The sequence below is a fragment of the Chelonia mydas genome, chromosome 15 (assembly GCF_015237465.2).
Source record: "Chelonia mydas isolate rCheMyd1 chromosome 15, rCheMyd1.pri.v2, whole genome shotgun sequence".
NCBI classification, from domain to species: domain Eukaryota; kingdom Metazoa; phylum Chordata; order Testudines; family Cheloniidae; genus Chelonia; species Chelonia mydas.
The window spans coordinates 26,916,884-26,930,619 of NC_057856.1; the positions used below are offsets into that span (position 1 = coordinate 26,916,884).

General features: G+C 41.1%; 1 protein-coding gene across 9 annotated transcripts in view; it reads left to right on the top strand.

Moving 5' to 3' along the window:
- The window catches only part of KNTC1 (kinetochore associated 1), an 84,477-nt gene that overhangs the window by 52,435 nt on the left and 18,306 nt on the right, over positions 1-13,736 (top strand). For all 9 annotated transcript variants that reach the window (XM_043529727.1, XM_043529728.1, XM_043529725.1 and 6 more), the window contains 14 exons: positions 722-850; positions 1,378-1,494; positions 2,549-2,658; positions 2,890-3,100; positions 3,670-3,759; positions 4,113-4,284; positions 4,693-4,751; positions 4,910-5,126; positions 7,228-7,301; positions 8,357-8,567; positions 8,675-8,784; positions 9,514-9,560; positions 10,288-10,366; positions 11,109-11,227. In XM_043529727.1, coding sequence (XP_043385662.1) covers positions 722-850; positions 1,378-1,494; positions 2,549-2,658; positions 2,890-3,100; positions 3,670-3,759; positions 4,113-4,284; positions 4,693-4,751; positions 4,910-5,126; positions 7,228-7,301; positions 8,357-8,567; positions 8,675-8,784; positions 9,514-9,560; positions 10,288-10,366; positions 11,109-11,227 — 1,745 coding nt within the window. The remainder of the gene's footprint in view (positions 1-721; positions 851-1,377; positions 1,495-2,548; positions 2,659-2,889; positions 3,101-3,669; positions 3,760-4,112; positions 4,285-4,692; positions 4,752-4,909; positions 5,127-7,227; positions 7,302-8,356; positions 8,568-8,674; positions 8,785-9,513; positions 9,561-10,287; positions 10,367-11,108; positions 11,228-13,736) is intronic.

Consider the following 13,736-nt stretch of genomic DNA (forward strand, 5'->3'; position numbering starts at 1 on the left):
AAACCCCCTCTAGCCCATTTTCCTCACTCCATGTCCCTCTCTTCTGAAGAATACTAGAGCGCTCACTCCAGAGCCTCACTACTGCATTCTTTTATTACTTCTCCAATCCCACATCTAGGCTATATGGGCCCCAACTGAGCGTAGTATCAGCTTTAAATAATAAGGTTGGTCTTGTGGTTAAGGCACTTGTCTTGGAATCAGGAGACCTGGAGACTTGATTTCAGTTCCCAGTTCTGCCACAGGCATCTAATGTTACCTTGAGCAAGTCACTTAATATTTCCGCCTCAGTTCCTCATCTGTAAAGAGGGAGAATTAGTATTCCCATTCTTTGGCTGTCTTGTCTATTTAGATTGTAAGAGGGAGACCTGTCTCTTACTATGTGTACGTACAGTGATTAGTACAATGGGATCTGATCTCATTTGGAGCCCTCAGGTGCTATTGAAATAAAGTAATAATGGCATGTATGATCTATATGCATTCTCTCTCCCTGTTTACTGTACTTTTCATTTTAAGGGATCTTTTTCTCTTATTTCTAACAACCTTCTTAAATTTAATCAAGGTTTTAAAAGGCTACCTGTGCATCCAGTAATGTACAGTTATACAACTTAACTAAAAGGCCAATAGACCTTCGTATAACTGGACACTAGATATGTATAACAACTGGACATTTATTTAACTGGCAGCTTCTAAAGTATGCTTATTGTGGGTTTAATGTCTATAGGTTTTCAACTGTCGTTTGATAGATCATAACCTGGCATTGGGTTACTGCACAATTTTGCCCAAGGAAGATATGTTTGAAAATCTCTGGAATGTCATAAACAACACAAGACACAATTACAACAAAATTCTGGTAAGCCTGAAAAGGCGGTATACTTATCTTGGCATATACATACTATTAAAGTGCTGCTTGGAGACGTTAACTACATAGTGTAGCAGTGCATTAGAGTTGGCCTCACTAAGGTTTGAAAGTGTTCTGCAGAAATTTAAAATAAGCTTGTACCTGCAGTAATTTAAAGGGAAAAAGTCTTTCAGGCAGTAATTTAAAGAATGGAATGGGCCTTGAGGTAAGGAAGAAGGGAAGGATTAAAAGATAACATGGCAATGGGGAAAGAGAAGGGAAGAGTGACGGAGAATATGTGTATTTTAAAAAAACCCAGAGTTATGTTTTAGGAGTTTCTAGCGACATCTCATTCTATCTGAACTCTGTTCTTAATGTAAAGAAGAGGAGGTAGAGATTATTATTCTCATTTTCCAGATTGGGAAATTGAAATACAGAATTTATGGCTTGCACAAGGTCATGCAGTGACCTAGATTTCAAGATTTCCAGTTTTCTAGCCACTAGACCATGCTCTTTAATTCACACTTTTTTTTTTCAAGGCAGTAGCTCTGGTTGGAGCGCAGCTTGCTAGTCACTATGGTGAAGCAGGAGAGAGACAAAAATTTGAGGAATTAATTACTGATGCAGAGTGGGGTATCCAGTTTGGTAAACTTGGTGTGAGTATACTTTTAAATGTTTTAATCAGTTACATTCTTAATTTAAAATGCCAATATACTGCTTTTCATGGACACACATATCATTCAGGATGTGCACTGAACTTAAATTTGTGGCAAATTTACCACTTTGAAGGACCCATGCAAGAATCTTGCTTAAATACTTTGCTGAATGGGGCCCATGGTAATGAGGTTCTAGCACAGGGGCAGGCAAACTTTTTGGCCTGAGGGCCACATTGGGTTTCCAAAATTGTATAGAGGGCCGGTTAGGGGAGGCTGTGTCTCCCCAAACAGCCAGGCGTGGCCCAGCCCCTGCCTCCTATCTGATCCCCCTCCCTGCCCGCTTCTCTCCCCCTGATGGCTCCCCCAGGACTTCTGCCCCATCCAACCCCCCCATCCCCTGACGGCCCCTCCGGGACTCCTACCCCATCCACTACTCCCTGTCCCCTGACCACCCCCGGATCCCTCCGCCTCTGACTGCCGCCCGTCACCCCATCCAACCCCCCCCCCGGACCCCTGCCCCATCCAACCTCCCTGTTCCTCGCCCTCTGACCACCCCAACCCCATCCACACCCCCGACCTCTGACCACCACCCCAACTGCCCTACCCTCTATCCAACCCCCCTGCTCCCTGCCCCCTTACCGCGCTGCCTGGAGTACCAGAGGCTGGCAGCGCTACAGCCATGCCGCCCAGAATACCAGGTCAGGCCATGACTCTGCAACTGCACTGCCCGGCCACCCAGAGCGTTGTGTCAGCGGCGCAGTGCGCTGAGGCTGCGGAGGAGGGGGAACAGCAGGGGAGAGGCTGGGGGCTAGCCTCTCGGGCCAGGAGCTCAGGGGCCAAGCAGGAGCGTTCCGCAGGTCTGATGTGGCCCGCAGGCCATAGTTTGCCCACCTCTGTTCTAGCACCACTTCTTCTGGAGCTCAAACAAACAGAAGTTAACTGTTAGAATAGAAGAGTACAAATGAGTAATACCAAGCATATTGAAAATAATTCCTTAATTGTGAAAGAATATTTAAAGCACCATTACTAGACTACCCCTTTTTTGTATCTGCAGATTTCTTTCCAGACTGTATTTAGGCAGCCATCAGTAAGAAAGAAAGAACTCATAAGAACCCTGGTACAGAATCCGAATGTAGACACAGACCTTATATTGAAATACTGCAGGTAATATCTGAAGCAAGTCAAAATTGTGTTATTGCTGCCATAATAAGTAATGTGTTTATATGATTGTTTCAATTTAAATATCGGCTGTTTATGAATAAACAAACTCGAAAAACAACTGTCCACCTTTGTAAAATGCAGTATGAGTAATTCTGGCTGTTGTGAATTTATTCATAATGAAATCCACACCCTAATCATACCAATTTAAAATGAAAACATTTTCTCCCTTTTCAGAACTTTCATGTTGGACAGTGATGCAGCACTGCAGCTTTGCATTGAAACACTCCTTCTCCAGAGTGCTAATGCAAATCAGGTTGAAGGAGACTCTGCAGGGGATACTGTGAAGCAGCCTCATTCCACACTACTGGCCAAATCAGTAAAAATAATTCCTTTACTGAAAAGCACAAAAGACCTGGTCATTAGCCTCAGTGGAATACTGCACAAGGTAAAACAGTTAAAAGCACGCATGTCACTTCAAACACTACTTTCATAGCTATCCTCTCACTCTGATGAACGTGGCTATCTTAAGAACTGCGTTTAGATCTTTGTTACTGCTGTTAATGTTTTGTTAGTTTAATTAAGAAAATACTGCAAGAGACAATGTGTTAGGGTTTCCTCTTTTTTTCCCTCTTTCTCTCTCCCCCTTCTCCCTATTGATTGAAAATAAAACAAAACAAAAAAAACCTAGAAATTCTTCAAAAGTTTCAATTAAAAATATACATTTACTTGAGTGTATCCTGGGAGCTTACTCTCTTTTCTTCTTTCTGTTTGTTCATTACTGACATAATTTGGCCTCTCTGGAATGCCATGACCACTTTGTAAGGTTTTGAGATTATGGTATGAGTAGTATTCTAATTTTCTAGAATGGAAGTAATAAATGCCAGAAGTAAATAAGAAGGTGCTTTGAAGCGCTCAGGTTCTTCATCGTTATGTGTATCTAGTTGAAAATAAAATTTGAAAAACCATGAAGACTGAATTTTATCCGTTCTTTTCTTGTTTTGTTTCTTGGAACAGCTTGATCCATATGACTATGAAACTATAGAAAATGTCCTGAGAGTGATACAAAGAGCTGATGAAAATAGCACAAGTATCCAGCTTAACCAGGTACAATTAAAAATAAGCCACTGGTACTTTGTTTACAGCTTCTAGCTCAATCTTTGTTTATTTGTATAGTTTTAAACTAATTGAAACATAGATTCTTGCATTACTCCATTTGCCTAACTCCACTGGCATCAGTTGGAGTTGCATGTTTGTAGAGAGGGCAAAATACATTCAACTAAATAGTGAAGTGTAGCTGTTTCTCAGCAAAGGCTCACAAGAGGGGAAAAAACACTATAGCTGTACAATAATCCTGGTAAAAAATATTCCCAAAACTTGTGGGCAGATGTTGAGGCCGTTTTTTTACTTCAGAAAAATACAGTAGTTATGTAACTTTTCTTCCTGTTTTTTTCTTCTAGGCTTTGAGCTTATTGAAACACCTGGAATCCTATAAAAGAACTTCCCCTCCTGTGGATCTGGAACACCAATATACTTTAGAGCATGTGATTTCCCTGTCTCCAGCTGCTCAAACCAGGCTTCCTTTTCATTTGATATTCTTTAGAACCACGCAGTGTTTCTGGAGTATTATATGTACGATCAGTATTCTAGCTATCTGTGTTTATACACGGTCCCCCTCATTGTACTATCTTAAAGCCTCACAGATGTACAATCTTTAATGTAGTTATCCTTCCAACACTCCTAGGAAGCCCCCCTTTTACAGAGTGGGAAGCTGTGGCACAGAGAAACTAAGGGTCATTTGACTGCCGTGAAGCTATGACAATTTATACCAACTGAGGACCTGCCCACAAGTGACCTATCCAAGGTTACACAGGGCGTGTATAAAGGAGGAGGGAATTTACACCCTAATCAGAGAATCATCCTTCCTCTCATCAATAGATTCCTACATCTAGCAAAAAACTGAAATTACTTCATTTCTTAGGGGGAAATTATATTGGGACAGTGTGACTTTTTCTAGATCATTGTCTGATTTTCTTACAGCTGCAGAGCTTACTGAGGAGTCCTTCCCAACTCTTCTTTTGATTTCCAAACTAATGAAGGTAAGGCTGTGCCTCTGTCTAGGGGAATTTTTATTTCAGAATCATTCACTCTTTTCCTGAGGGGAAAAAAGCATTGTTTTTTCTTTTGAGTGTTGTTGGCCTCATTGTATACATATCAGACTTAATCAATTTTTAACCTGCACCTGATACTCTTCTAGGTTTCACTGGATACCCTATATATGTCAGCAGCCAGGCATGTCTTTGAAAAAAAATTGAAGCCAAAAGTATTTGAACTGACAAAAGCTGGATGTTCATCAGTGATTAACAAGGAAACTACTAAAACAGTGCAAACCATTCAATCCTACCTGCTATCCATAGTTAATCCAGAATGGGCTGTAGCTATTGCTCACAAGATTGCACAAGAACTTCCAACAGGTATGGTGTGCATGTATTTGAGTTTTTTTTGTTTTAGGTTTGATGGGGGTTTTTTTTGGTTTGGGGGGTGAGGGGGGAATGAGATGGGCAACTTTCTAGTTTTGCTTCTAACATCATCTGTGTAGCATTTTTGAAGGTTAACCTACATCTAGCATCCCCAAATAATTTACCATTTTTATTCCTAAACCTAGTCTGGGAAAAATGGAAAGATGCCAGTTGCTGAATATAGGTGGAGGTGATGTTTTACATGTTATTTATTTGTTAATAAACATTTATGTTGTCATGCCATAACTTTGAATGGCACTTCAAAGGTTTTTTTGTTTTGTTCATTTTTTAACCATGTTTCAAACCTGTCAGAATGTGACTGGCCACACTGAATGAAGTAAGTCCAGCTCCCCTCCACCAGAGCAGGTGCCCCCATTTGGTCAATTGAGAAGGCAGGCAACACCTGGTGGTTGTAAAGGATCAGGGAGAGATCCAATGAGGGGAAGTCCCTGAAGGAAGTCAGGAGAGGGAGTCCTAGTGAGTCAGTGCTGACTGGTTCAGACAGAAAGAGCAGATGATTGCTACCAGGAGACTGAAAGGTACTGGAAGGAAGTAGAAAGTGTTTCCTGGGGGAAAGGCTGAAGGCAGGAGAGCAGCAAGAGGGATTTGTTGGCTGGCATCCCCATGCGGGAGAGCCAGGGGAGCAGTGGAGGAGCCTACCTGCTGACCTCTCCAGGGTTGGAGAGCTGGACCCAGAGGACCCATGAGACGGCCAGAGGAGTGAGGGATGCTCTCCTGGTAAAGATGATCTCCCAGCAGAGAGCCTGTGGGGGTTCCTACAGGGAGGAGCAGGGTTGTACTTCATCTGGAAGGGCTAGGATGGCTGTCCTGAAAGTGGGAAGGAAGTGAATGGACAAGGCCACCTAGGTGTGGCAGAAGACACCAGGGTTCAGCAAAAATGCTTCCCAGAAGGGATGTTGTGATGGTTCCCACTGGGAAGAGCGGAAGTATACTCCAGCTGGAAGGGCTGGGGTGGCTATCTTGGTACAAGGATGGGAGAAAACTTACGGAGTTGAGGGCTGTGGTGGAGAGCTACGGTGTGGTGAGATACACCAGGGTTGTGTGTTTCATGTACTGTTCAGACTATGCTGGGGAATGATTAGGGAGAGCAGAGACTGCTAGAAATGAGCAGAGTCCTGGGATCTGGCACTGAGACTCCAGCTAGGAAGGGCTGGGAGTAGTCTGCTAAGGAGGAGAGCCCCTGAACAAGCAGGGGAATGACAGCTCTCCAGGCAGAAAAGCCTAGGGGTAGGAAGAGGAACATTTGTTTGTGGGGCTGTAATTTGGGACTTTGAGTTTTTGTTTGAGTTTATTTTCAGTAAAAGAAACCCAGGCTCCCAGGAGGGGTATTTTGACCACAGAAAAAGTAGAGTCTGTGTAAGGGGCCCTGAAGGAGGGAAATAGAGGCAAGATGTCGTAGAGTGATCTCTGACCCTAAGAGTCCTCAACATAAATGAGACCAGACAAAGTAAAGGGGTAGAGGAAAAAAGGGACAAGGGTTACACAAATCAGTGAGAGTCTTCTTTGTGTTCTGATATTTTGAAGTCAAGACTGAGGTGGAGTGGCAGATGCAGAAGTGGAAGTCAGTGGTGGGAAGCAAAGTGAAAAGTTACATTTTGGGAAGAGTTAGAGACTTATCTTGCTATTAAATTTCTGTCAGGTTAGGGTTGTTCACAGGATTTAAACAAGTATAAGGCTAAAAAGCTAAAATCTGGTACTGGTTACTTACCAGAGTAATTTCAAGTCATAGTTTTTAGAGTCTTGAAAGTAAATATTCCAGCAGCCCTAAAGTGTTAAAACAATGAACTTGCTTCTCATTTATGTTTTAGCTATACATGTAAGATAATTTTCCATCTTTTCTTGCTAAGGAAAACTGATTGAAAACTCGATCAAGAAAACCGTAACAGTTAGCTTGTAAACATTTTCTTAATATTCTAAACTAAATGCTTTTGAACCCCAAGAGAAGGGAGCAAAACATTTTAAACAGGTGGCTCTATGTACCATAGAAGGGATTTATGAAAACATATTTATCATTCTTTACTGTTTTCTTTTTAAGGGCCTGACCAGATTCAGGCATTGAAATTCTGTCTCTATTTAGCTGAGAAATGGCTAACGAATACTACAACTAAGGTAATGACACCAGATCCACAGGACATACCTGAATATATAGAGATGATGATAATTTTTATGTTTTTTGTTTTGTTGTAATTTGGATTATAAAGTGTGCATCATATCAAACCACCAAAGACTTTTTTCATTCAAATTAAAAAAAACTCCACAGTATAAACAATAAATCCCTTTTTATATAAAGTGCACCAATGGAAAGTGACTGGAAAAAAATTGCATCTACAACAGAATTACTCTCTCTGTCCAGTTGTCATTTATCTGTTATTTTCTAACAAATATGGGTTGTGAGTTGGTTTTTTGTCTGTTTGGGGGAGCCAGGGGGGATTCTCATACTTTCCTATTTAACTGCACTTCCTTTGCTATGAGAGAATGAGCTGGATTCTATTAATAAACAGATTAATTTCGTTCCAATTACAGAACCTTTACTGCTGATAGATTCTTTCTAGCATGCACATCCCTAACTCGACTCTCAGATTCCAGGCTGAATTTCTGGGCTGGCAGTTGGGGACAGAGGAGGGAGGGGGAAACTTGCTGTGGAGTCACTGAGACAATGAACATAAAACATCACGATGACATTTTTCGAAAATTCACATCTCTGATTAGAACCACGCTTAAATTGAAGATTTATTATGCTTGCTAGGCTTATAGCTGAACCCAAGTTTTCTTCAGCTTTATCCAAACTCTTTCCCATAATGTTTCTTATCTACTATTACATATAGACATATCACTTTTGCTGGCTTTTCCACGGTGCTCATTATTGTCCAAGGACATTGGCAATGAATAATATCATTAAAATACTGTTACTGTTACATTCCTAGCAGCTGCTCCAGAGAGCTGTCTCTCTGCTTGGCACATAAAGATCTAGAAACTCGGATGGAAAAGCATCAGGCTTTATACACTACACTACAAAAGCAACAGGCTTTATACACTAGTTACATGTTCAACTGTTACATCAGACTGAATGTTATGGTGAATAGTCAACATTTTTTTTTCCCAAGCCTCTAAATGGAAGGAAGTTTATTTAGATTTGTTACAAATGTCCCTATTTTTTGATAAAGGATGAATCGCATGAAAAAGCTGAAATACTGCTGAAGAAGTTACGTATGCAGTACAAGAGATCAGCCACAGAAACTGTGCTAATAACCCACAAATTAAGCACTGCAGAGCATCTGAAACTTACTGGAAAGCCAGCAAATCTTATTGCTTTACTCTATGAGCACAGCAGCATAAACCAAAGGATTCAAAATCCAACCAGCCGAGATTATCCAGGTTAGTAAACTTTCTCTAGTAAATTTCTGAGGTGCTACATGGGTATAATTTACAAATGAATCTTGATGAGGATTTTTAAAATAAATTTGCATTTTCTATATATGTAGATATTCATGCAGCAGCTAAGGAAATAGCTGAAATTAACAACTTGGATATGAACAAAATCTGGGATAAATTGCTTGAAAAATGGCTGTGTCCAAATATACCAACAGATGAAGTAAGTAGGGAATTCATGAGGGAATGAGCTTTATATTTTATAGAAAACTATTATTCTCAGCTCCTCACAAACCAGGGTTGTGAGCATTGAGAAGATAGAGCTGTGCAGATGTATCTAAAACAGACTTCAGACCAACTTCATTTCAATGTCTTTTTAGGTCTTTCCTGATGAGAACAATTTGAAATAGCTTTCCTTGTACTCTGTATAGAGATCAGGACCCTCATTTTCTGGTCTGGCTGTTAGTTGTCTTTAGTGCAGATCTCAGGAAACGTAGGGAATAGTAAAGATGGCTTTACACATCCTTGATCTTGGAGCCAGCTTGGAGGTAATTCAGCTCCCAGTGCAAGTTAGAGCAGTGTTGGGGTTCATTGTCCAATACTCTGTACTGCATGTCCATCCTAAGCAAATGGATGGACAGGGAAAAGGAATGACAGACCCTTAGCTTCAACATTCCGTGTCTCCAAAACAGCAGTCAGCAAAGTGAGGAGTAATTAGCACTTGATGAAGGGATAGCATATATTATGGAGCAACAAGGGGTAGAGCAGAAGAGGAATTGTGACAGAGTCAAAAATTTATTTCCAGTGCTCCTTCTGGGGTGGCACAGTTATGCACAGTCCCTTACGCAGGATTTGAATAAAGGCTCAATCTAGCCCTTGAATGATTTTTCCCCTTCAAAACCTGCAAGTTCAAATAATTCCATAACTACTATTATCCACTTCTGCTTTATAGAAAACTCAAAGTTTTGGGGATGTACAGGAAGATGAAGAACTCAGGAGGTATGTTTGTCTTCTGATGTATAGTCAATTTTTGTTAACTAAGTTTTAATGATTTTTGGCTTCCCAGCAGATAAAACACAATACTCAGGCAAAACTCCCATTGGCTGTAATGGGACACTGGCGTAGGGAAGGAATGTAGTATTGGGCCCATAGTGCTGTTGTGTTTTTAAACATGATCCTGCTGCCCTGCTAAACATCCAGGTGGATGCTGTAGATTAATTGATGATAATATGCGGAAATAGGCTGTATGTTAGATTGGGCTGAACAGATGGCACTTTCATATAGCTACTTCATTACAAGTTACAGGAGCTAGATTGTTGCCTCTTACAAACTAGTTTTGAGCAGGTTTTAAAGACTACCACATAGTGCAAAATCAGAGTGGGCAGTTCTCTAAACACCAGGGAAATGGAAAAGAACTATGTTGCACATCTTGTATTATCCCATCTGTATTTTCTCTGAACATAAGGCTTGAATCTTCAGATACTTATTCCCTCAGGTAGTCCCATTCATAATGAAACTACATGTGAGATTAAGCACTATGCATGGAAGTAAGGGTTTCCATGACTGGGCCCACAGTTTTGTCGTCATGTACATTGTAGGGCAGTGTTAATCCATATCTCATATTGGTAGTAAAATATATTTGTCTGGAATAAAATGAATATGCTGTATTATAATGCAAAGGCTATGCAATGCTGTACTTTTATGAAAAAGAAATGATTTTTTTCAGAGTTATATATCTACTTCAATCACGCCCAATGGATTACAGCTCAAGAATGCTTTTTGCAATTACAACATCTGCCACATCTGTAAGTTTAGAGACGACTTTAAAAAAAACACTTAGCAGTGATTTCCCATCTTTATTATACTTTAATAAATCTGTTTAAAGGAATTGGTGTTAATTATGAGGCTTTGTAACTTGCTTTAGCATATGCACATAAATTATTCAGTTTTATACTTAATAATTTCTCTCTTTTGGTGTGAAATCCTGACTTCATTGAAGTCAATGGGAGTTTTGCCACTAACTTCATTCGTGGCCAGGATTTCACCCTTGAACTCCAGGACTTTGAATTATTGATTGAACTTGCCTTTGGGTGGTATTAGGACTAACTTTAAGAGCACTTAATATAGGTAGCTTTATAGTGCACTAAGCTATTGGCTCATGTTTGCTTAGTGGGGGAGGGGAACTCCAACCCAACAGTTAAAACAACTGTGGTTCCTTCTCCACTTTACAAGAGCCAGCAGTCCATGCAAATTTAAAAAAAACAACCAATACAACAGGCCATAACTATTTCATCTTTACTGTTACATTCTAAAAGCCTGGAAAATCAGATGGGCCCAGCAGTGTGCCTTGAAGTTCGACAAATAGTTTAACTGGACAACAATTTCTTATAGGTTTAAAAGAAACCTGTCCAGGTTAATCTGCACAACATTTGTGCTAAACAGAGCCCATGAATGTTAGACAGAATATGTAAATTATTTAAAAAATCCTGTTTTGTTACTATTCAGCAAATAGGTGTACTTTACCAAGAACCATATTTTCTCTTTCAGCCTATTGGTGTGAACCAGTTGACATTTGCCCAGAGAAGCAGAGCTCTTAAGTGTCTGATCTACTTAGCAGATGCAGATACGGTTGAATCACTGTTTAAGAAACCCATTGAGAAAGTAAAGTAAGCTGAATTTTCTCCTGTATTAGAAAATATTCCAATTAAATCCAACTATGCTTCCATAAACCTCTTAGGACAGAAGTGTTTTTGTTTTTTATTTGAGGGGAAGTACTTTTGTTGATTTTTTTTTTATTAATTATTATTATTATTTTGCCTTCCTTTTTCTCCTCCATTTTTTAACTTATTTCAAAAGTACACACTTTGTCTTCTTGCATGTATTATACAATACTGCACAATAATAGTGCCCATTTTTTACTCTGAAAGTGACTGAGAAATTTCTATGTCTATGCTCGGGCATGAAGCCGATTTTAACTACTTTCTTTGTATAGATTATGGTTATTTCCATGATATTTGAAGTATTTCCTCTCACCATCTATGGGCCTAATGTTCAGAGTCCCTTTAGGAGTCTTGTCTTGGGTACACACCTTCTCAGTCAATAGACAGTAAATTTGGGCATCTTGGGAGGATATTTGCCTCCGCAGAAAAATTATGAATAATTGTAATTCTTTTAAGGTATTATCTCCTATAGAGCCATGCTCTGCAACTCCTCTTGAGAATTTGGATTGTGGATTTCTTTTATAATTAATCTGGGGCAAGGGCCCATTTTATCCATAGAAAACGATGTCTAAAATGCATAATGCTGTGCACTACATGTGTCTGTGTAATTCTATTCATCTCTGTGTGAGAGTCAGATTCTAATGTAAGAGTTACAGTAAGTTTTTAGTCACTAGTGATATTTTGAACTACCCATCCTTCTGTGACATTTTCCTCTGGTATTATCTGGACCGGTGACCTGCTAGGTCACTCCAATTCTTGACTCTGGGAGCCAGCCTTACCCTGCTCTGCTGTGAGAATCCCCACTCCTAGGCTGTTCATGCATAGCCTCTGGCATGTAAGCTGCTCCTTGGATTGTGCAACTGAATGACACTAGCCAATATCTCTGACACAACCCTAGGAACCTCCATCTTGCAGTGCCCAGTTATGCCCACTGGACGCTGCAAACTTATATGAGTTCATCAATTTAACAAAGAAATTGATATGCACCAGGCTTGTTATCCCAAAGGGAGCCTCTGACACGCTTCAAACCAAACGCACTGCTTCAGGTAGAATAAACAAACAAATTTATTAACTATTGTGGCAAATTGCTGGCACTACTATGATGGGTCCCGCGCTTTCTCTTCTTGTGGGGGAGGTTCAGGGCGCCGTTTCTCACCCCTGATCTGCAGTATTAACTGTCCCACTAGTATCCCAGAGAAGGGGAGTGGAGAGGGAGGGACCCGGGCCTGCCCTCTGCTCCAGGTCCCAGCCCAGGGGCCCTAGGGATAGTGGCAAACCACTTGAACTAGCGATTCCTTCCCCTTTCCCTCTCTGGCCCTTCAGCTTGTGGGGCTTCCTACCCTCTCTCTCTGCTTGGGCCAGGTTTCTCCCAACCCCTTGTGTCTGAGGAGTCCCTCTGCTCTGCACAAGCCGGGTTTCCCTTTACCTAGGTTCTTGGTCTTCTGGCCTGCCACAGCACTTCTCCAAACTCTCCTCTGCTTCCCTCCTAACTGTTTTCCTTCAGACTGCTCTCTGCTTCAACTCCTCCCAACTGTCTAATTGAAGCAGGGGGGTTTTATCAGGTGACTGGCTTCAGGTGCTCTAATTGGCTTCAGGTGCTCTAATTAATCTATAGCAAACTCTCTTCCCTCTACAGGGAATAAGGCTCTTATCATCATGGGGCTTACATATCTCCCCTCTATCACCCTCCTGCTGCCCTCTGGCCATGCTGTATCACACTATAAAGACAGATTTTAAGTGATTATAAGTCAAAATATAACAAGTCAGATTTGGTCAAATGAAATAAAAGCAAAACGCATTCTAAGCTGATCTTAACACTTTCAGTGTCCTTACGCACTTAGATGCTTCTCACCACAGGCTGGCTGGTTGCTCTTCAGCCAGGCTCTCCCCTTTGATCAGCACTTCAGTTGCATGGTATGGTGTCTGGAGAGGTAGATGGAAGAGAGAGAGAGCATGGCAAAGTCTCTCCCTTTTATCATGTCCTTCCCTCTTGGCTTCCCCCACGCCTCCACACCCCACACCACCCCCCCGTTCAGAGTCAGGTGAGCATTACCTCATCACAGTTCCAAACTGACCAAAGGAAGCGGGGTGTCTCCCTCAAGAGTATAACAGATTCCTTTGTTGCTGCCTAGGCCAGCGTCCTTTGTTCCTGTGAGGCGAGGCTGGGCTTGTCCCATACCTACCCTGACGAGGTGTGAACTGCCTCTCTGCTCTTGGAGAGTTTTTGCCTGGGCTTGCTTTAAAACCATGAGGATACGCTTTCAGCCTCATAACTATATACATGAAATTATAACCTATAACATTACTGTAACAATTACTATAACATCACTATAACAACCATGCTCAGGTCATCATGAGGCTTCCGAAGACACCTAACATGACAAACTTTGCATTGGATACCACACAATCATTTTATAAAGATGAACCTGGGGGTGTAGGGTGTTCCCCCAAGGTA